This window comes from Malurus melanocephalus, unplaced genomic scaffold (assembly GCF_030028575.1).
Source record: "Malurus melanocephalus ecotype Western Australia unplaced genomic scaffold, MMel_1.1 scaffold_855, whole genome shotgun sequence".
NCBI classification, from domain to species: Eukaryota; Metazoa; Chordata; class Aves; order Passeriformes; family Maluridae; genus Malurus; species Malurus melanocephalus.
The window spans coordinates 114878-137167 of NW_026624087.1; the positions used below are offsets into that span (position 1 = coordinate 114878).

The 22290-nt window shown below is 44.4% G+C and overlaps 1 protein-coding gene across 2 annotated transcripts in view; it reads right to left on the reverse strand.

Annotated features, from left to right (window-relative positions):
- The window catches only part of LOC130585262 (mitogen-activated protein kinase kinase kinase kinase 4-like), an 82486-nt gene that overhangs the window by 23455 nt on the left and 36741 nt on the right, over positions 1–22290 (reverse strand). Inside the window, exons 9-20 of one of the 2 annotated variants that reach the window (XM_057385683.1) lie at positions 21309–21387; positions 20442–20617; positions 18644–18716; positions 18059–18254; positions 16593–16757; positions 15700–15858; positions 12977–13108; positions 7397–7528; positions 6583–6650; positions 5363–5478; positions 2991–3088; positions 2499–2629 (exon numbers count right to left, since the gene is read on the reverse strand). In XM_057385683.1, the coding sequence (XP_057241666.1) occupies positions 2499–2629; positions 2991–3088; positions 5363–5478; positions 6583–6650; positions 7397–7528; positions 12977–13108; positions 15700–15858; positions 16593–16757; positions 18059–18254; positions 18644–18716; positions 20442–20617; positions 21309–21387 (1525 nt within the window). Of the gene's footprint in view, positions 1–2498; positions 2630–2990; positions 3089–5362; positions 5479–6582; positions 6651–7396; positions 7529–12976; positions 13109–15699; positions 15862–16592; positions 16758–18058; positions 18255–18643; positions 18717–20441; positions 20618–21308; positions 21388–22290 lie in introns of both variants that reach the window. The other variant, XM_057385682.1, reaches the window with a different exon arrangement.

Genomic DNA, 22290 nt, shown 5'->3' on the forward strand with positions numbered 1-22290 from the left:
ATTTGCATATTAAACTCAGAAGGAATGATAAGATGTGGAGTRGGATCAGTGGTGAATGCCAGGACCTGTTCTTATCAGGGAACAAACAGCAGCTGATCTTAAATAATGTCAACCTCCCACTTAGGAGAGGGAGAAARTAATTCCTAGCCAAGCACACACCTGCATCCACCTTGTCCAAATGCTGGTAGGAAACAGCATTTAAAGAGCAGAGAGAGGAAACTGAGCTATACAAATGAGTCCCAGAATGCTCAGTGTTTTAGAGGCACTGTGAATACTGCAGGCATCAGAGGAGGAAGAGCTCTCAGTAAAGCAGGAGAAATTAACATCAATGAATAGATGTGCTGTAAAAGGAGTAAAACACCAGATTATATACACTGACACTCTTTCCTGAAAACAGAAACCTGGAGTGTGTGAGGAAGAACTCTGGCTCATCTCAGTGTAAAGACTAACAAGATCAGAAGTTCCTTTGGTGGTGAAAGACAACAGCCCTTAGTCCAGCATCCTCAGAAATGAGGAAATGAGCCTTCTGGTGGGTAACAGGATTCAGCCAAGGGAACAGGAAGCTCTCTTGCTTATGTCCCAAATGCAGTTGTGCTGGGAAGCTGGAGTGTGGACACCAGGTGCTGTTCCACAGCCCAGGGAAGAGCAGCAAAACACAAATTGTGTTCAGTAGCCAACTAAAACTTGGCCCAAGGTGCTTCAGCCACAGCCTCCACAGAAACACTCCAGAGTGCAAGGGGCTTCAGATCCTCCAGTCACTTGCTTCAGAGAGCAAAATAACCCCAAATCCTTCACTTTAACCAGAATATGCAAAGTTTCAGTGCTGGCTGCTCCTTGTATTCTGATCACTATCCTTTTGCTGTTTACTTAGCAGCAATCAGGATATATTTCCCAAAGTATCTTTTAATATAAATGATGTTCAGCCAAGGTGAAGGGACTTTGTTAACAGCAAGATGATAACTTTGATTTTAAGGGGTTCTTGCAGTGGCTGTGTGCACAGGAAACCCAAGGAGACAGGGAGCACCCTGCAGCCCTGCAGAGGATGGGTGATCTCACACACACAGGAGAGGCAAATAACACACACAGAGTTCCAAAATCAGTGACACCGCTCCTCCAAACCATTACAGCTTGCACAGAGCATAGCAATCTAACACACAGCAAAGTCATTGCTACAGGGCAAATCCATATTTTTATGCAGAGTCTTTCTGAGGCCTAGGATGAATTCTATGACCTAGAGTGAATAAAACTTTTTACAGATCAGAATAAGGTGGTTTGGAAGAGGAGCAGTAGGAAAATAAAGGCACTGCAGTAAAAGTCAGCTCTTTCAGGTGCACTGAATAAGCTACAAGATTTTTAACATTCTCTCTCCTCATCTCAGCTTTGAAAACGAAACTCAGAAATGCAAATCAGGAGCATATGCACACACACAAATTCTACCTCTTCAGAGCAGCACAGGGGAAAGGACTGGTACCAGGCCAACACAACAACCTGCCAACAATGCTCCAAATCTGGGCATCTCTGCCTGAAGCCTGACAAAACTGCATGTGTAATTCTGTCAGAAGAGCAAGAGCCCCAGCCCAGAGAGCTCTGTGGCCCTGGGATGCACTTCAAAGTAAATCCTAGAACTTGAATTAAACTGAAGTCTCTTTGCAAGAAAATCAGAAGTTTCATTCATCAGCACTAAAAAGTGTTTCTGTTTGCTGTTCCTAACAGCAGGGGTGGCCAAGTGACCCTGASTCCCTTCTCTGGGACTAGCAAGCTACTCTTGCTCCACTGTTTCTCAGCAGAATACTCATTYGGCATGACAGGTAGAACACCACAAGATGTCACTCACAAAATCAGTGAGATAAACAGGAAAGAACTAGAGAGACAGCTCAGGTGAGATCAGCTTGGGACAAGCCACGGCATCAGCTGGAAACCACAGCAATTGTGCAAAGTGTCAGTATCAAAAACACAGCACATTTACAAAACTATCCCCCATTTTTATATAAACAGCCCTAGTGAAGGAATCAGCTTCCCAGTGGTGATTATTTTTCCCAGAGTAAACAGACAACACAAATTCAAGGGTCACGTTCGCCTTGTTTTCTCCAGTGTAAACTGCATTTGGCATGAAGACACACAGTTTTTACAGTTTTATTTCCTGCTGCTTTTTTCTTTCAAAAATTTCATGTAAATGAAGATCAATATGAAGTAATTCCTATAAAGGAACTACCCAGTATAACCACTTAAAACAAGACATTTCCTCGTTGTCCCAGGGCAGCAAGTCATCAAAGCTTCTTATGCTGTGCACATCTGATGGAGCAAASATTCACCCCCAGGAGTTCATTAAAATGAGATTAAATTGCTTAATTACAACTGACAGCAATGACTGACAGAAACTTCAAAGAAAGGTTAGTATTTGTGCATGCCAGCTTTTGTAGGTATTTAGAAGTGTGTAACAAGAAAATAATAATAATAATCACAATAATAATAATAATAATAATAATAATAATGCCAACCTTGTATGGTTTGTGTCATCTTCATCGCTGCTGCTGCTGCTGCTGCTGACTTCATCACTCGAGGAGGAATAGTCTGCTGCTTTCAGCAAGGAGTTGGCACTGTCCTTCACCTTGGTGAAGGAGCCTGGACTCTGAGCAAAAAGAATTCATTTGAAGGAACCACTGTTAAACACCATGTGCTGTATTTTACTGTCCCAGCATAAACAGTTATTGTCACTGCCACACCAAAARAAGCTTCATGAGGAAGGTGATGCTTCTGTTGGTCCAGCACAGGTGGGTATCTCACACAGGAGAGTGATCTGAGCCAAAATTGGACCCTGCTGAGGACCTGAGGTGGACTGAGCAGTGAGCTCAAGCCAGCCCCACACACCCCTCAGGTGGACTCATGAGTGACAGCAAACTCAGGCACCAAAACAGAGCTGTCTGCACAGGCAGACCCTCGGTGAAAACCATGGGCAAAGCATAAATATCAGTGGATTTAAAAGAACCTACTGCAATCTGGCCTGGATGAGAAGCTTTTTCAGGCTTCTGATGCAGCTGCACGTGGTTCTGGGACAAAAGGTTCTCTGCCTTGGCCAGTCCTGGATTCCCTGTGGATAAAAAAATGCAAAAGTTTCTTTTTTTAAGTGTATGAGCAGAGGGTGAGAGAGCAAGACAAGAACACAAAGCAGACACCAGCCTCTGCTGACAAACTTCTCTTTCCTCTTTGTTGCAAAGGAAATTCTYGTTGCTTGTTTCCCAGAGGCCCTAGATGCTGCAATATTATGTCCATAAATTGATACTGGTGCAGTTCAATGCTGCAAGAGGAAGATGAGGAAGAATGCACCCACTGCAAAAAAAGGTGAGGGCATCCTAATTCCTTTCTGATCCTCCTCTTGAGGAGAGAATGCACCACATCAGCAAGGGCCACCAGCTGTACCCAGGGACTGCAGACAGGGCTCAGGGCAGGATTCAGGAGCTGAGCACCCCTGCACACCTCTGGGAGAAAACAGAGGCACTGCCAAGATTTGGCTCTCCTACAACTGTTACACAAAAACAGTCTGAAGAGTCTGATTAACTAAACCCAGCTGGGCTGAGGGCAAACAGCTGCATTAAACTGCCAATCTTCCTGTTCCATGTGGGCCCCCCGCTGCCTGCAAGCACTGGGAAAAGCAACAGAAGCCTTGAAGGGATGGTCTGCACACAATCCTGACACAAGGGAGGGAGGGGAGGCCACTGCACCTTCTCTCTGCCCTGGGACTCACTGGCCAGCTCAACACCTGCCTTTGTCAGCAGTTTCTCCCATGAAAACACATTGTTAGCAGCAGCTCTTCGTGCAAGTTAAGGGGGGAGAATTCGAGCTCACACAAATTGTTTGGTAATTTAGATAGTTTGTCACAATGGTTTCATGTCTTCATGCATTTTGCAAAGCTTTCAAAACTCAGAATTCCTCACTGGTCAATAAGCACCTAAGCAACTCAGCAGAACTATTAGCTTTAAAGTATTTATAGCCCTTTCCTGTCCAATTCATTATCCCTGTGGGTTTGGGAAAGCAACAAACTCCATCTGAAACGCCATGTGCCAGAACTAGCTGTAATTTAATGACWCTTAAGAACTCAAGGAGACAGTTTAAACCACAAGGGAGGTTTTCTATTCTTTCCATTGCTGGTGAGATTTTCGTTTCCCCATGCCAAAATAGCACAGGAGTTACACATCACGCGGACTGTGCAAAGTTGAGCGGGGCTGTTGCATGTTGTTCAACTCTGTTATTCAAACACAAAATGACATAAGAGCAAAAAGAAACAAAACCCAAGCAATTTAAAGTGTGCTCTGGATTTTTCTTGAAGAAAAGCTTCCTTTTTTGTGTTGTTAGTAAAAGCAAAACTGACTTGATTGTGTAAGTGTAATAAATAAGCAATTTGTTCCTCATTTATCAAGGGCTTTTAAATTAACAATGTAAACCTCAATATAAAAATAAATTACCTCAGAAGAACACAGGGGTGGTTTCAGAATATTTTTTGCATCCACCCTGCTTTGCCTTGGGTGTGTGTGATTCCCCACTGCGTGGTTCCCAATCTTTAGTGGCCAAGCTGAATGCAGGGCCTGGTGACACCACAGCTCTGCACAAAAACTGCTCTGCAGCACCCACAGGAACAGCAAGGGAGGAACAGAAATGTCCACTTCTCTGTGTGCCAGAGGCTCAGGAACCAGAGTCTGTACTGCAAAAACCTTTACAACCATGAGTGAGCAGCTGCATTCCTACACCACGAGTGACAGARAAAGGAGCTTACTAAGCTGTAGTTCACCTACATCAGATGAAGTTTTCACTTATTTTGCCCTTTAAAAAAAAATCCACAATCTTTCTGAAAAGAAAAGAATACTGGAAGAATATTTCATAAGGTGCTGTAGAGAGAGACTTATGCTTCTTTYAGCCAGTACATTAAGAATGCAGAAATACTGGTGCACATCAGCTGCTCAAGTGTATCATCTGATCAGCGGGCAGTGCAAAGAGCAGAATTTGCCAATGGGTGAACATTAGCACTGAATTACATCTGTATGTCTGGAATGTTGTCTCTGCTGAGTTTCAAYTGCATCAGTAACTGCAACAGAAATTATTTTTTTTTTCAATTCTTAACGGAGGCAATTCAAATTTTCTATATGAAAATATATTCACAGTCACTTTCCCGACTCAAAAGAGGAAGTGCTTATATTTTAGGAACACAGAACCATAAAACCCAGAAGGCTCTCAAAAGCCTCTCACCAGAAGAGATCATTAAAAGGACACATCCCATTCGCAGTGCAGAACTTGACACCCTGCAGGAGACCATTTACTGTGACAGGAGTTCAGTGCATTTTGACTGATGAATCTTTGACTTAGCAATCACCTGAGGTTGACCAGCTGCTCTGATGAGATCCCATCTCCCACTGCTTGGTGCCAGGAGTGCTGCTGCCACTGCTCAGCTTCAGAGCGTGTCCCCCGGGGGCTGCCTGGTGAGTGGCACTGAACACAGAGACAAAAAGCAGATCAGACTCTGCTGGGCAGGAAGGAGCAGAGACTGGAACCGAGCTCTTGGGCCACTGGATCCAGCTCCCTGCGGTTACAGCATGAGATCATGCTCTGGATAATGAAAAGCTTTATCTTCRTTGCTGCTCCAAGCAGGGCCACCCAGGAGTGAGAGAAGATGATGGAAGGGACAGATTCCTCTGGGCACTCWTCCTGGGACATTACAGAGATTTCTGAATCATTACAAAATAACCTTCTATATTACATCTCCCTTGGACTCTRCCGACACGTGTCAGTCCTGATTCCAAAATCTCATGGCACTTACAGCTAAAGAAAACTGCTCCACTACCTTCCTAGAAGACACATCAGCAGCCACTTATCAGTGGAGAAAGGAATGCATTGAGCAGTAAAATCAGTTGCCAAGYCAGTGGTTCAGCCAGAAACCCTGTCACAGAAGCCACTCACTTGTAACATTGGCAATTACTTATATGCTTCTTGTCTGCTTTGCCTCCTGTAATTCCCAAGTGGAGAGCATTTAGGGCTTGACTTCACTTGAAAGTTATTTCAGATGATGTTTCTGACTTTGGCTCATCAGAAATGCTGCACATCATTTTGTYATTTCAGCTAAATCTACTTCACTTTCCAATCTCTCCAACCCATTCTGTTTCCTGATTAGACATCCAGTGGGAGCTGCCCTTTACTGCTGAGYTCTAGACATCCTTGGTCTTTTCTCCTGGGATGTGAAAAAAGTACACCAGCCTTAAGGGCAGACTGCCAAAATTGTCAAGATACATCCACAGGCTGCCTGTTCAAGCTCCTACCAGGCAAAACAAGCACTACAAGCTGGAATTAAAAGTGCTTGCACAAGGAGTTGGGACCAGACTACCTCCCACCAAAGCATCCAGACCCCTGACTCTCCTCTGAAACCAATGCCACTGGCACTGAGGTGCATCTACCAGATGCTTTAGTTTTACTATTGAGGATAAAGTAGCATAAAACAATTAGTTTAAGCATAATACACAGTATAAGCACAGTGTGAGTATAGAAAGCAAACAGTGTAAGTTTTGTTTTAGTGTAATCATAAAACAATTTAGAGCTTACCTTGAAAGGCATCTCTGATGGCCTGGCTGATCCCTGCTGTAGAATTTTGAGGTTGTCCTTTCTGGAACCTTGAGGATTTAATCAAACATTTGAAGGTTGCTGTTAATATTTTAGATTCAGTCAATAAACCCAACGCTTAACCTGTATCAATGAAAAATAAGACTAACCAACAGAAATGAGCAATGGATTGGTGGGACCTGTGGGGAGGTATTCCATGATGATTCTTAGTTTGCTCCAAGCCTGGGCAGTCTATCAGGGTTCAGTCAGAGAGAGATTTGCACATTTCCTCAGAGCCAGCATCACTCCTGGTCAGTATTTAAAGCAGACAGTGAAAGTCACTGCTGCTTTCCCCAGSTGGAGGATTACCTTATATTGCCACCACAGGCTGGGGAATGAGACACAGACACCCCCAATTGCAAAGTGATAAAATAAATACACACATAGACTTATGTACCCCTGCTCAAATAGTCTGACTTGTTTTTAGAAATTCTGTTAGAAAGAGACCATCACCTCAATTACACAAACTAACAAGATTTTCTGCAACAAGCCAGATTTTTCACCAAAAGGACTGCTACRAATACCTGGTCTAACAAAGAGGTGTGTCTGCAATCACAGATCCTGCAGATATTATTATACACATACACATAAACCTAACCACCAACCTGCTTGTAAATTCTTATATTTTCTAGATTAAAGCRACCCAGTTCATGTAAAGCAAGGAGATTTTCAGAGTTTCACAAAGTGCAGAGTGGGGATACTCACAGCACAGTGAAATTAACTCCTGAGAGAGCCAAACACCCCGAGTTCCACCCACCTTTGGGGGCTGCTCTTCGYTGTGGCTCGTGCTCCAGAACACATCGTCCTGCACGGGGCTGAGCGGGGCTGTCACCATGTCTGACAGGGAGCTGCTGTGGTACACGTCCTTGCTAGCCCGGAAATTCTCACACTTGGGACAAACAAAACACAGGCTGGATTCACTTCCCTGCCTATGGAACAGGTGCCAGTCTCAACAGAGATCAAATATTTACTGAGCGTGGAAGGAGAATTGTGTTGGGATAGAGCCCTACTCACCTTGTTCACTGTGCATGCTAGACACAAATATTCCAAGGTGAAGAGTACAATAAAAAGAAATAGCAAACAAATCTATTCTGTGTATAGATTATATATAAACACACACACACACACCTTTCTCAAATCTCAAATTGCTGTTTAGTAACTACACTTCATTCAAACCCGGACAAAGCTTGCACTGCAGAATTTCCAATTCTGAATTCTAATTTCCAATTCTGAATTTCTAATCACTGTGAGATCACACTCTCTTAACTTAGACATTGATTTCCAAGCTATTCTTTGCATGCCCATCACCAACCCAGAGTCAGTGGAGGCAAAATGCCAGCTGCAAGCAATTTCAAGTGCTCCAGTGGTCATGAGAAATGCATGGCCTTCTTCTGAAATGAATTTCTCAATTATTTGGTAAAAAACAAAAACAAAATCTTGAGAATGMAGTAATAAAGAATGAAATTATGCTCATACTACACCTCGTGTGTGGCCACACACAGGTGATCCCACTGCGACCACCTGTGTTTAAAACACATCTTCAAGGTGTCAGAGTAGAGCAGTAGGATAGCAAAACCACCAAACACAGCATGGAAAGGGGAAGGAATTGAGTTACTTCCTTACAAAGACCTCAMTCCAAGGGAACAAGAAGTAAGCAGTGCAAAACCCCAGCTAAAATATTGAACATGCGGTCCTCTGACTCCTTCTGTATGTAAAAAAGTTCTAAAATAATTGAGGATATGCTACAGCAGGGTCTTCCAAAGAGGAACAAACTCAGAGTTAAACTCAGCTGAGGGTACTGCTTCCCTGACAAAAGACATCTTGGACACAAGACCAAGAGACAACACACAGAAACTCAGTGAGCTGGGCCCATCTGCAGGGATTGCTGTGCCAAAACCAGTCTGATTTTACAGGAATAGAAAAAGTATTAGAGAAATGCCTGAAGCTGTAGCACTCTGTGCTTCACCTCATCAATCTCCCAAACAATGCAAGGTCAGGGCTCTCTGAGAGCAAGACCACTGCCCCCAAAAAACTTGGAGGCCTAAGAATGAAGTCTGCAATTTCTGTTTGAGTCAAACTCCTGTGTCCCAGCTGAGTTACTGCAACTTAAACCAGAGGCACCTGCAGTTCACATTCCCCATAGAATGACTCAGATGAATATTTTATTGATTTGTCAGCCCAAGTCTATAAAATTCTCCAGTTTCCCCATCCTAGAAAGTAAACCACAGTAACTGAGAACTTCACAGTTTTTCAAGAAGATAATAGGATTATGAACTCTCTATAACTGTACAAGGCTAAATTTCATGGGAAYGGTGCTCAGTGTCAATGAAATATTGACAGGCAGTAATTCTAAAACTCGGTAAAAATGTCAAAGATGTCTCACTGCAACCTCCCAGACCAGCATGGCAAGTGAACTGCCAAAACCAGTCCTGAGAAGTTCATTTAGTTATTCAGCTGCTTTTTCTGTCTTTTTTGGACAATATGTTCTGTTGAATCTATTTACAGAAAACAGCTTTTTCAGCAGTTATAACATCTCATAATCTATGTCCTTTCAAAATACCYTTTTGTCCAGCATGATTGCCACTAATAACAGTTTTTAGTTAACCAGAATTATTTGAGCAGCAAAGTGTTCACTTRAAATGATCCATGGTGGGTGCACAAACAGGTTTTACAGCAAGTATATTATTATCAGAATAGAGGAGGATTTTCCTTGCCTTGCTGCTTTTTTTTTTTTTTTAACAAGATACTTATATTTCTTTCTAAATTCCAGCCTTTGAGTCCTGCTGATTACCAGAAAACTGTTTGTGTTTAAAAGCATGGATGAGCTTTGCTGACTCATGATATAAGTGAGTGAATCCAAACTCTGCCCAGTACAGTGGTTCCATACAAAGCCAGGAGCAGACATCTGCTTCCACAGCAAGCCAAAACCATCTCAGATCACCCCCAAAATCACTGCTTGATATTGCCCCTAGGTTTTACAGATAAAATTATTTGTATAGGGAAAACAATTAAAAAACTCCACCTAACAATGATTCTAAAATACCGAGATTTGAACCTTCATTTGTTTTTATTGTCAGTAAGGTTTAAAGAACAGCAGCTCTCCTCACCTCAGAAAGCACTGGTAGAGAAAGTGTTACCTACTGTGTGTCTTCAAAYCATCCAGGGACACAAAACAGTCAGGGAAAAGTTCACTTTGATCCACAAAATGATAGCACAAGGTGATACAGCACAAAGGACTCATTACTAGAGTTAGTGAAAAACCATTTAGAAGCAAGAAGTTTTAAAAAGATGGGATGCACTGCTTTTTGGAGGATGCCCAAGTTACTAMTTTGAACTGCATCTACACAGAGGAGACAGATTAAGTGCAAATGTTGTTATGAAACTGCRTAAGAAAAAGGAATTTCTTAAACTTTTAAGCAGATGTGCTCTRGAATAGTGCAGTCCATGGCTTTAGGCACAGCTAGTTCTTGCAATATTGTTAGTGTTCTTGCTCTGATTCAGTCACATCACACTATGGAGAAGATCTACCTAGCAAAGCCCACGGGAAAACCACAAGAGTTAATTAAAAATGGAATTCATTTCAGATGTGAGCTAAACTTCTCCACTAGTCAGGCAGCAGGAGATGCTGGGCAGAAGATCACTCAGTGATTTTGTTCAAGAAGCTTCTGTGAGATTCTGCAAGAGTCCAAAAGTGCTCATCCCACACCAGCACCACCAGATCTGCTGCTGTACTGCAGCAAACACAGCCCTGGCACAAAGCAGGTGGAACGGGTACACTCTGAACAGGCAACATCTCACATTTCCCTCAGCAGACAGACAGGATGTAAGACACTGAGAAATCATGCTCCCTTCACCTCAGGAGCTGTGTTAAGCTTTCCAGTGAAATGATTCTGAGAGAGATTTGGGCATTCAGGACGTGCCACAAGATCTCACAGAACATGGCTGYTGAAAATAAGAAATCATTTTTGTCTGAGCAGAGCAGTGATGACAGATGATCCCTCTCTGACAAACCTGGCTGGAAATTCTTCAGTGCAGCATCTGTGATGAATTCAGCTTGCATTCTAACTCCACAGCTCACTTTTATTTTAAATCAACAAGGCACCCATGTACTGAGCTTCACGAGTATTTTGCTGTGTTTTTTTTCATCTCCAGGTGACACCTGACCCATCACTTGCACTGCCCCAACACCTCAGTTAATGCAGGCAGCACCTCCAAACACGCTGCCATAGCACCAGCAGAGGGAAAATAACCCTTCAGGGGATTTATAAATGACCCACTCAGGTTCATGTGGTCTCCACGTGAGCACAGCAGGCAGCAGCACAGTTTGGCTTCTCCCTGTCCACACGGGCTGTCACTGCAGCTCTGCCTTGGGAGRGGGACCAGGGCAGCTCCCAGAAGGGAGGGAAAGCACACGGCAGCCACCGAGCATCACTCGCTGCTATTATCCTTAAGTAACACCATCACTCTCAACAGCATCCATTTTTCATGCTGCAGTTTCCATCAGGGATTGTGAAAGAATAAATTGGTAAATACTGTTTCATTCCTCACTGCTCCTCTCAGCAGCTGGGAAAGGTGCTGCCACACAGGGCACAGGGGAATGGTCACTTGTCCCAGGGGAAGCACCAGCCTAGAATGGAGCTCCTCTCACCCCAGGGGTGGCACCTTAGCAGGGCAGGACTATTCTGCCATCCAGGACAGCCACTGTGCTCCTGCAGAATCCCAAAAGCCCTGCAATAAACTAKGGATGCTCCCACTGCTCTCACAGGGCTGAAATATTTGCCTCAGGGGAGCTGCCAGCCTCKGCCCAAGGCTGAGATACAAATGTCCTTGCAGACCCTGCAACAGCTCCCCAGTGATTTGATGCTGCAAGCCAGGCCATCAACTCAGCCCACTCACAACACTCGTGACTTGAAACAACAAACAGACCCTGGAAAAAACTATGTGAGAAGACACACAAATATTTTTCCAGGTAAAAGCTACCAGATGAAATGAAGCCTTTCTTCTCGCAACATCTGTCTCTGGTGATTTTTCCATCATTACCAAACAGCAAAGCAACCTGAACAGGAAAGGCASAGGGAGGCTTTGACCCAGAGACAGTGATTATCCACCAGCTCTTATCCAGACTTGCTCCAAGGCACAAMTCACAGCAGGAGGATAGGGGAGAGCTGCTTCCCCATGTCCTGTGGGCAATTTCAGCTACTCTGGTATCTCATGGAACAGCAGCACGGTGAGCTGCAGRCAATCCAGGAATCTCCTGGAATGCACAGAGGATAACTTTCAAAGCCAGGTGAAAGGCAGCCCTGCCAGGGGGGATGCAATTCTGAACCTGAGGGTCACCAACACAGGGGAGCTGATCAGCTGGGGCTGCAGTGAGCACACCCTGGTGGAGCTGAGTGAWTGCAAAAATGAAGTGCTATGTAAAATATACATGCATTAAGGTTATTCCAGCCACTGCATACTTTCAGAGCAAGTGGGGATACCCAGGATAAATGAGCTGTGCTCACACTTAAGTGTAGTTTATTCCACTTCTACTTGCTGTTTTGCTCTCCTACACTTACAGTCCTTTCAAGAGAGACTGGAGGAAAAACCCCTGCAGTCCAAGCTACTCCCTTCATACACTGTGAGAGGGCAGGACATTGAAAGGAAGCCCAATGTTTGGGCACTTTGTGAGAGCCGTGAATCACCTCTTCCAGAACTGGTAAAAATATCTGGAGCTAAAATGTTTTGAGAGAAGAATTCCAATGCAGAACTTCATCAGAGTGCTTTCATTGCATAAGGACTGTTTAGATCCCCTTCTGCCTCTAATACAGGAGTTTTTTAAAGACTCAGACTTTCTGGGCTCTGTTCACAGACAAAATCTGATTCTGCATTGCTCCTTATATCTCTACATACTTACAGATTATTTCACAAGATCACAAAAAAATCTTGCTTGTTTATGTGGTTTCACTTACAAAAATTCTGGATTTGGACTCATTTTGTAAAGTGCCACATACTTTTACAGCATCATATAAATAATACATCACCCAGGGACTGCAAGAGCACTGCCACTCAGGCTTTCTGTGAAACATCTGAGAGGAGTTTCATGGACTCAACAATCAGGCATCAAGCATGAAAGATAACTGTTATCTAACCCTGATCTGCAGTGCTTCAGTGTAATTGCACACAGAACTCAGCAGCAGAGGCGGCACCACAAACCCTCTGAGCTGGTTTGCACAGGACTCAGTGATTTGTGCCAGGAGCAAAGGGAGCTCTGTTCTGATGGTTTTCCAGCTCAGGACCCACCCCAGTCCCCTGGGCAGCAGCTCAGGACCCACCCCAGTCCCCTGGGCAGCAGTACCTGTACGAGCAGGGCTCTCTGTGGCGCGGGGGTGCAGGGGCTGGAGCTGCTCCCGGATCCCATCCTGCCCTGGGGGGCGGCCCATGGCACAGCACTGGATGGGCTCTCGCTCCTCTTGGCTCTCTCCTCGGCCTGCCAAAGACAAAAGCAGCAGCATTTGCACACAGAGCCCCTGGCTGGATGCTGTCCCMCAGCAGCACAGAGCACAGCACCTCTGACAGACCCTCCCACCAAGGACAGCACAGAACAAACCACTGTCATCTCTCCATCTGCAGCCTTTCCTTCCCCATCAAGTTTCCCAGCTGCAGCAAGGACAAGGGCCTGAGTTTCCATCTGCTGTATTCCAGGCCACCCCTTTGGCTGCAGGCTGGGATTTTAGCTGGGAGGAATCATCTGTCCAGTATTTATTTATCTTTGACAACATGCAGCCTGTTTTGCTGTGCATTTATTGTCTCCTTCCACTGACATTACTGCTTTCTACCTTAAAACACCYTTAACACTGTATCTTTTGGTATGTTACTTGAACTGTGAGAAAGACTGAGGAACATGATCTAGAAGGAATAAATTTCCTGAGAGTATTGCTCATTTCAAAAGTCTTTATCCTGTGGTTTTGACCCCCCTACTCTTTTCGATTCTGTTCAACATGACTAATTCCCATTCTCTGGTGTAAATCTTTAGCATATCCTCTGATTCAGCAGCCTGGAAACAGCTCTACACAATAAACTAGAGATTAATGCCATAAAAACACCCTGTTATCTGTGTCGGGGTGGGCATTCTTAATGGTATCTCTCACTATATCTGGATGTTTGTGCCTGTATCAGACAGGTAAGCACATTCTTAGCACAGCCTAGAAACTGCTGAGGACATGGAAAATTATTCCACTTAGTCTCACAGATCCCCACTGTGGAAAAAAGATCGAAACCTTTAAAAAAAAAAAAACTGATTAAAGCAAGCAACCACAGCCAATCACCATGAAATTTTAGCCCTGGTGAACTCAAGGAAGGATCTGTGACTTCCAAGAAGTTCTGAGATTAAATAAATAATATTGTACAATATCCTTAAAGCTATATTTACATAGAGAAGAATAATTTATGGTAGCCATAAGGACAAAMGCCTCATGCTGTGAACCTAAAAAGCAGGCAGCACATTATCTGCAACTGATGATACTGTATTTCACCACTAAATTAAAACTTAACAGTGACTGCACACTAAATTCTTTAACATATTTTATTTTGCTCTAAAGGAGTCATTTACAAAACATGCTAAAACCAGAGACAAGTATCTAAGACAGCATTTTGTTGTTTTTTTGTCTTCTAACTACAATAAAGTAGAAAATAAATTAATCATCTGGGTTGCATTTTCACTCATTAAAGGCCTAGCAAAGGCAAAGCTCTTCTATTGACTTTGATGTTGTGTATTTAGCAAAAGCAGCTTACTCCTTTGTCCACACTCAATTTACTCCTCAGCTGGAAYAAGACCCCAGCCCTCCATCATCAAACAAATACTGATTTCAAGAGCAGTTCATTCAAATTTCAGTAACGATTTGTTTAATCAGTCACTACAATAAAGCCTTTAGAGTCAGGGCATTTGTGGTTTTGACAGTTAAGTTGTACTTCAAACAGAATTACTCTCATTTTCACAAACTGCTCTTCTAACAAGGAGCTTAATATCTTTTGTTTTCCTGATTTCACGTTGCTGCTTGGCTGTTTGCAGACTCTATTCAGTTACTAATATTCATAATTTCACCAATCCTAGCAATTACATTTAATTATTTATCAACACAGGACATTTCAGCTCAGGGAGCAGCTGTAGCACACACACACACAGAGGAAGGTGACAAAGGTGGCATSTGYTTAAAGACAGCAGCAAGGTGTTAARAAGCTGCACTCTGCATTTCTCCTATTTACATGAGCTCTCCTCGTGCCTCTGTTTGGGCATTTTGAGCAGACACTTTGCCATGACTGCAGAGAACATCTCATCCACTCCTCAGCTGAGCGGGGACCTGTGAGCTACTGAGATTTTTGACCCAGACTTCAGTGGCACAACAGATCACACCAGATGTAGAACTGGGTTAACCAGGCGGGATTATATTTTAAAAAAAAAAGCAAAATAAGCGTGCTAGGAATGAGGAGATGACATAGAAATGGGCCCATAGCTTTCATAACATGGTGACAGTAAGGAGAAYGAGTTGSTGGGCAGAAATRCTGCCAGAGTTAGCAAAGGAGAAAAATGGATTACAGTATAGATTGACTATATATGGCTATACCTGATCCATCAAATCTTATCTTGGGATGTAAGAAAAACAGGAAAAGGCATGACAGCCTGCTGCTGGGGCACAGGGATCTGTGCTGAGGAGGCACGATGCCATTCTGTGCCTGGGTCAATTCTGTGAACCCTAGCACCAGGCACAGACCTCTATCAAACCTCAGATGGCATTACTTCACTTTGGAAGACAAGGAATGACACCTACCTGACCACAGGAACCTTAATTCCCCACCCACCAATCAAACCCTTCCCTGAACTCAAGCAGAAGTGACAGAACAATTCCTCCTCTCCCTCATGCTCCAAATATTAATGGGAACCACAGACTGCAGCCCTAGTGTGTTTTAAGACACAAGTCAAGCCCCAAATGCAGGATTAAAGATGAGGCTGCTCTCTGCCTCATCATCCCACAGCACCATGACCTGCACAGCACCACAATGCTGCTCTGGCTCAGACAGTACCTCTTGGCTCGTGCTGCTCGATGGAGGCTGCACTGCTGCATTGGAACTCTGGGCAGGCTCCTTCTTCTTCAGCCTGTGGTCGTGCTGGAGAGACAGCAGCTGTGTCTGATCTTTGGGGAGAGTTCTGTGCACCTTCCTGCTGTGCTGCACATCTTCCATCTTCTGAAAGCAGAGAGAGGAACCTCAGAGACAATCGTGCCTTGGAGGACAACCAAGCTGAACAATTCTTTGCTCTCTCAAAGAACAAAGTGACCCTAAGTCCAGCAGGGCTGACAGAAGAGTCAGAACCCCAAGCAACAGCAAAAATAAAGTGGCAACCAACACTGTTTGGCTTTTTAGACAGCAGGTCAGAAAATCACACTTGTTCKTTTTACTTTTACTAAAACCAGAGGTTTTTAATCAAACACCCCATGCTTCTGTTTGATTACAAATCAATTTGTGGCTGGAACATCAGAAAAACATTGTAGCCAAGGTGACAGACTTGATAATGACAGTTCAGTATTAAAATTGACCTCTGYTCCATTGTTTTGGTGAAAAAGAAATGGTCCAGATTACAACCTGAATGCAAAATTGGGACTGGAGATTTAAGCTCAGGTTTAGGTGATGCTGAAGCTTTCAGGCCAAGGAGTTTTAATCAGACTGAAGACCCTTTCAGCACAGAGAAAACAACAGGGGCAGAAGTGGGGGAGGCAATGGCCCTGCTGTAGCTAAGGAGGGTGACTCAGTAACATCTRAGGTACTCAGAGRAAGGCTCAATCTGWGAACAAGGGGCAGTAAATGCATTCRTGAARTCCCTCACTGGTCCTGACTCAGAGGATGGGAACACCCTCAGGGAACTGAGAAGGACATCAGATAAAGGAACAGGGAGCTGTCAGCAAACACCCTCTTCATACCTGCTTCTTTTCCAATTTCCTCTGTCCATCTACAATGAAGTATTCATCTTCCACAGCCCTCTTGTCTTCTTTACCCCTTTCCTCTTTCCTCTGAACGCCCTTTGCCTCTGGCCACCTCTGCTCACMCTCCTGCTGCCTCCGGAGCTCCTGCTCTCGCCTCTGGTGCTGGAAGAGAGCCAGGGAACAACATTGTTCATTCTACCTCACTTTTGTACCCACAGTTACTGCTCATTAATCACAAGGCCCATTTCCTGCTCTCCATCACTAAGGGGGGACACCCMACACACCACAGAGCACCAGTGGGCAGGGACAAGCTGCCACCACCACTATTGCCAAGCCTCAAGTGAAACCTCTGCCCTTTTGGCAGATCTGTCATTTATGAGGCATGTGAGATCTCCCTGACAGCTGGCAACTAACCTAATGACAAATGTCTTCCTGGCATTTCAAGAAGGAAGGGTTTTTCCAGAGTGCTCCCGTTTTGCTGGAGCAGCACTGTGCTTCACAAATGTCAGCTCTGGAGAGCTCACACAATGCTCGAGTTTTGTCAGAYACTCATGAGAAGGGATACATTGGTGATTTTTGGGTTGTGCCACTGCAAGAAGACATTGAGGGGCTGGAGTGGGTCCAGAGAGGGCAATGGGCTGGGGAAGGGGCTGGAGCACACATCTGATGARAAACTGAGGGAAATGGGGGGGCTCAGCCTGGAGAACAGGAGGTTCAGGGGAACCTTATTGCTCTCTATAACTCCCTGGAAGGAGGTTGTAGCTACATGGGCTCTTCTCCCAGGTAATAAACAAGTTGTGCTATGGGAGGTTTAGACTGGATATCAGGAAAAATTTGTTTACTGAAAGGCTGGTCAAGCACTGGAACAGAGTGCTCAGGGAAGGGGTGGAACCACCACCCCTGCAAGTGTTAAAAAAAACCAATGAGGATGTGGCACTTGGGACCAAGACAGAGTGGGGGACACGTCTACAAGTCTACACAGAGTAGGGCTGGGTTAATGGCTGCACTGGATCCTTGGGGTCTTTTCCAACCCTAAGGGTTCTATGATTTCATGAACTAGCTCTGCCTCTAAGACAACAGCATGTCAGGCAGCTGAAAGGCAAGCAGCTGTCTTTTAATATCTTAAACAAAAGCAGGGCCCAGACTCTGGACCAGAGCAGCAGACCCAAACTGGGAAATGCACATGAGGGAGAAATCTCTCAACCCATTTGCCATGGCCACCACCACCAAATTAACCCAAGCAAAATGTCCTTCCCCTTCTGCTCACAGAGCTCAGGGCAGGAAAAGCACAGAGCCCATTTAAATCTCTGTGTTCAGGAGTGACACAGCTCTGAGGTGCAAGACTGTGACCCAGCCTGTGCTGCCAATTTAACACAGCCCTCTTGCCTTGCAAAGCCTATTCCCTACAGGCACATTTTTGTTTGTGATGAGACGTGGGATAAGAACACAAGCCAGCCCCTTACATCCTCCAGCCTCCTCCTCTGCTCCTTCTGCTGCTCGATGCGTTTCTGCCGCTCTGCCAGCAGCTGCTTCTTGTACTTCTCCTGGTCCTTGAGCTGCTGYTGCTGCCGCTGAGGGTCACAGCGGTTCTTGTTCTCCTGCTGCAGCCTCAGAAATTCCCGGCGCAGAGTTGACTCCCCCGGGAGATTAACTATGGAGCTGAAACAAAGAGGAGGTTTCTACATGACAAAACACAGCATTACAGAGGGAATATGAGGTGTTTGGAGAATTGCTGCCTGCCCTGCATTAGYAAATCACGACAGATGTGCAGCAGTTGATTCTGCAGCCACACTCAGTGTGCTACAAACCAGCCTGAAGCTGATTATTGGGTCCTTCATCTGAGTTTCCCCCCTCCTGCAGGTGAACCAAAGCAGCAGCTTATTACAGACATTTTATACTCAGCAGTTATGTTTGACAGCTACAAAACAGTTAAAGCTACCAAAGGGGACCCAGGAGATGAGGGCTTCAGGGCAAGGTAAGAAAGCTGTTCTGCCTTCAATGAGAACAGCTTGGGCACTCAAACTTTCTATTTCAGTAACAAAATTCACCTTGGTTCTCCTTCATCTTCATTCAGCTCATCATCTTCCTCCTCACTTCCACTGTAATCATAGTCTGTTTCTTCTAAAAAAGAGAATATAAATAACAGAGTATGCTGTTATTTAAGACGTGAACTTGGAACTTTTGTTTGTGAGCATTTCTGAACTACAGGCTAAGCAGGAAYTGGAATTTAAAAGTCCCAGGTTGTACTGGGAGGCTGAGGGGAGGCAAAATATTCACGTTCRTAATTCAAAATCTAGTTCAGATAATGATTCAGGGCAGCCCTTGTACACACACCCACCTTTTCCTGTGACTGACTGTATTGGTTTTGCAAAACTAACCTACTTCCATAATCTGAAACAAATTAGGCYAAACCCACAGAGAAACCCAACCCCCACAGCACCAACAGCACACGGATTCTTCAAAAAGACATTCAGATAGGACATAAAAGCTTTCATTGCCCTGCTCTGTGCTGTATACCTGTGTCATGGCTACACTGGGGCCAGCAGTAAATCCAGGTTCCCTTTTTGTATCAAAGGGAATAAATAAGTAAGCAAAAAAGAAAACRCAAACTAATACCAATTTTAGCACAAAGTTTCAAAAGCTGACCCATAAAGTTCTCTTCCAGACTCAACGTGAAGGCAACTTTTACAGGATAATTTCAAACTGATCCTACCCTGCCTTGTTGTCTATATTATATGCTAAACTGGGACTTCATTTTTTTTTGAAGTTGCTATTTTSAAGCGTGTAGTCTGGCAATTCCACACTATTCGCCTTTTTCAGGGGAGTTTTGATTAAAAATAGCATTTTTCAGGTCAAAATATAACTATTTATGAAGAAGTGACTGTTATCACTGCATTTCTCCCCCCTTCTCAAGGGCATTTGCAAGAAACTCTAATTCATTATCTTTCCATTCCAGTGTGCTTTGAGATTCATAGCTGAAGGAGGTGGCAGAATTTGCAACTATTATTGGAGTCAGTAAATCTACTTCACAACAGCAATTTCATTTTAGGTGCAAATATTCCTGTTGTCAAATCAGAATTTGTAAGACACCTTCCAACACCACAGTGCTTCCCAAGTCTGCCCTCACAGTGCCTCTGGCAGTAGAAAAGGTACAGAAAGGAGAGAGGGCAGGGTCATTGTCAGCAGGACACATGTCCCTGTCCCCTTTGCACAGCCCTYAGTCTGCCACTCAGGCATTTTCACAATTATCCCTCCTCCTGCACTGCTTCTTCTGGGTTTTGCTCTGCAGAGTAAGGCTGGAACAAATCTGAATTCTCCTTTTCCTCATGCACTTTTTGAAGCAGATGATGCATTATAACATTTGTGTTTTACTGGAGTTTGTAGGTTTTCTCCAGGTCTCTTTTGTGCATTCCACTGCAAAACTCTTAGAACAGCCCTGCTGCCCCCAAAGAACTCATGAGGTAAAATTATATGGAGATCCAACAGGTAAATCAAATGGATTTGGGACAGAAATATGARCTAAGAGACCAGGAAACACCACTGGGGCACTACTCAAGAAAGCAAAGACCGAGACTTTACCTGGAGTCCTCACTCCCTGCYAGCATCAGGGCTGCTCTCATTGACTCAGAGCCTGCCAGGTTCCAAGGACTTCAGCACCAAAACATCATTAAGGACCCAAATTTTGACAGAGAGATTTTCAATATGGCCCAAACACTACTAAGGACAATGCCTTCTCAATTTTCCTGTCTCAAGTATTTCAGCTGCATCTGCCTTGTGCTCTGCTGCCAAAATCCAAAGCAGCCCTGCTCTTTGAAGGGTATTTTATTGTGTTTCTTTTCATGTTACCCTTTTCTCCTTTTTTCTTCCTGGTCCTGTCCAGGTGATCCTTCAGCATGATGCGCACTTGCCGCTCGTTCTGCATGTCCCGGATGAAGGAATGCTTCAGCAGCGTCTCCGTGGACGGCCGATGCAAATAATGCTTCACAAGGCAGCTTTCAACAAAGTTTAGGAACTTCTTTGACCTGAAAAAGACAGAACAGTGGAGAAAAAAAAAAGAATAATCATTTTCAATTTGTGGACCAAGCAGTGAATAAATGGATAATGCTAATTTTTCAAGGTTTCCTTTCACACTGGAACTGAGAGAGACAATTTGAGTTCTGCCACCAATGTGACTCCTGGGACCAGCACAGTGCTGAGGGTGAACAATGGGAACGCCACCTCACCACCCTCTCAGAGCAGTTGTTACCTTGAATTTACATCCTGATCAACAAAACCACAATCTGGCCAACACAAGCCTTTCAAAAACGCCCTTGGCCTTGTGATAYGGTGAAACTTTCTTTATATGCTTCATTTAAAACACCAAGGAATTCTCTGCAGGGCAGGTGACTGCCATGAGCCCCACAATGTCCATGCAGTCTTTGGACAAAGCCCTGATCCCAATCCACCCATTGAAAYATTCCCTGCTTGTCCTGAAATTTCAGCCACAGATACCAAAATGAAACAACTGCCACAGTTTAGGCAGAGTTCAAAAGAAAGGTGTTGCTTCCCAAAGGTAAACTACTTCTGCTCTCTGGCTTAACCCAGAAACAGCCTAGGAATGACCTCCCAGGTAATTACATGATTTAACAAAATCATCTTGTCTGGACAAGAGTGTTAGAAATCTTTCTACGCCAAACGCAGCAAAAATACATGTTTTAAAAAACATCTCTTTACCATTTTCTGGATTTCAGCTTTGGGGGTGGGTTCCGTGGGATGAGGAAGAGTGCTCTCATGGGATGCATGTCACACAGGGCTGCAAAGGAAACCACAAATTACTGAAGGGTGCATGCCTGCCCCACAACCTCATTTCYACTTCCAAACACYCCCACTTCCAACACTACAGCRTCCGCCCCAGAACMCYACCAGGAGCCAACCAAATTCACACCACAGCCAAGAAATCAAATCTCTGACTACACAGACATTTCCAGAAGAGATTTGGAAGAAAGGCTGAAAGGCAAGAACAACTTTCTCCATACTTCCTATACCTACAGCTGCAGAAGGACATAAAAAAGCTCACCGTTCCTACACACAGAAGTGTGTTTGCACATCAACAGGAGTTAAAGCTGAGATTGAAATACTTATCTAGTTATTCTGCCTGGTTTCTGGTTCAGATAAATGATCAGCTCCATTTTAACCAAACTATTCGCTAGACTGCTCATGGCATATGAGAAAACCCAGGATGAGGAAAAGCTGACACAAAGCAGAGAGCTCAAAACCAGACCAGGGCACGGAGCAGAACGACTGAGCACACGTTTCACCCCCCCTATGCTCCCAGAGTGGGAGCACCATTATCAGCCAATCTGCACAGATTCCACTCCTACATTCAAAAGCTGCTTTTCCTACAGCTCATTGTATTTCTCTTTAAGGCTACTGCTGTGTAAAGCTGAAGCTACCAGGAACTCTGCAGAAAGCAAATCAGGTCACATCTGACCTGTCCCAGGCATTTTGTATGGAATTATGAGTGCAGCCCATCTGGCACCGGGAAATGCTGAGGGTCAAAGGTCTTCCTCCACCAAACAGAGCTACTGAATGACAACTGACAGGAACTATGTTGAGGCTGATTTCTTGGTATTTAGGTGTTCAGCAGTGATGGTCTTAACTGAAATGGCCTCACAGCATCACAGAACTGTAACAGAACTACTGCAGTACAAGTGAC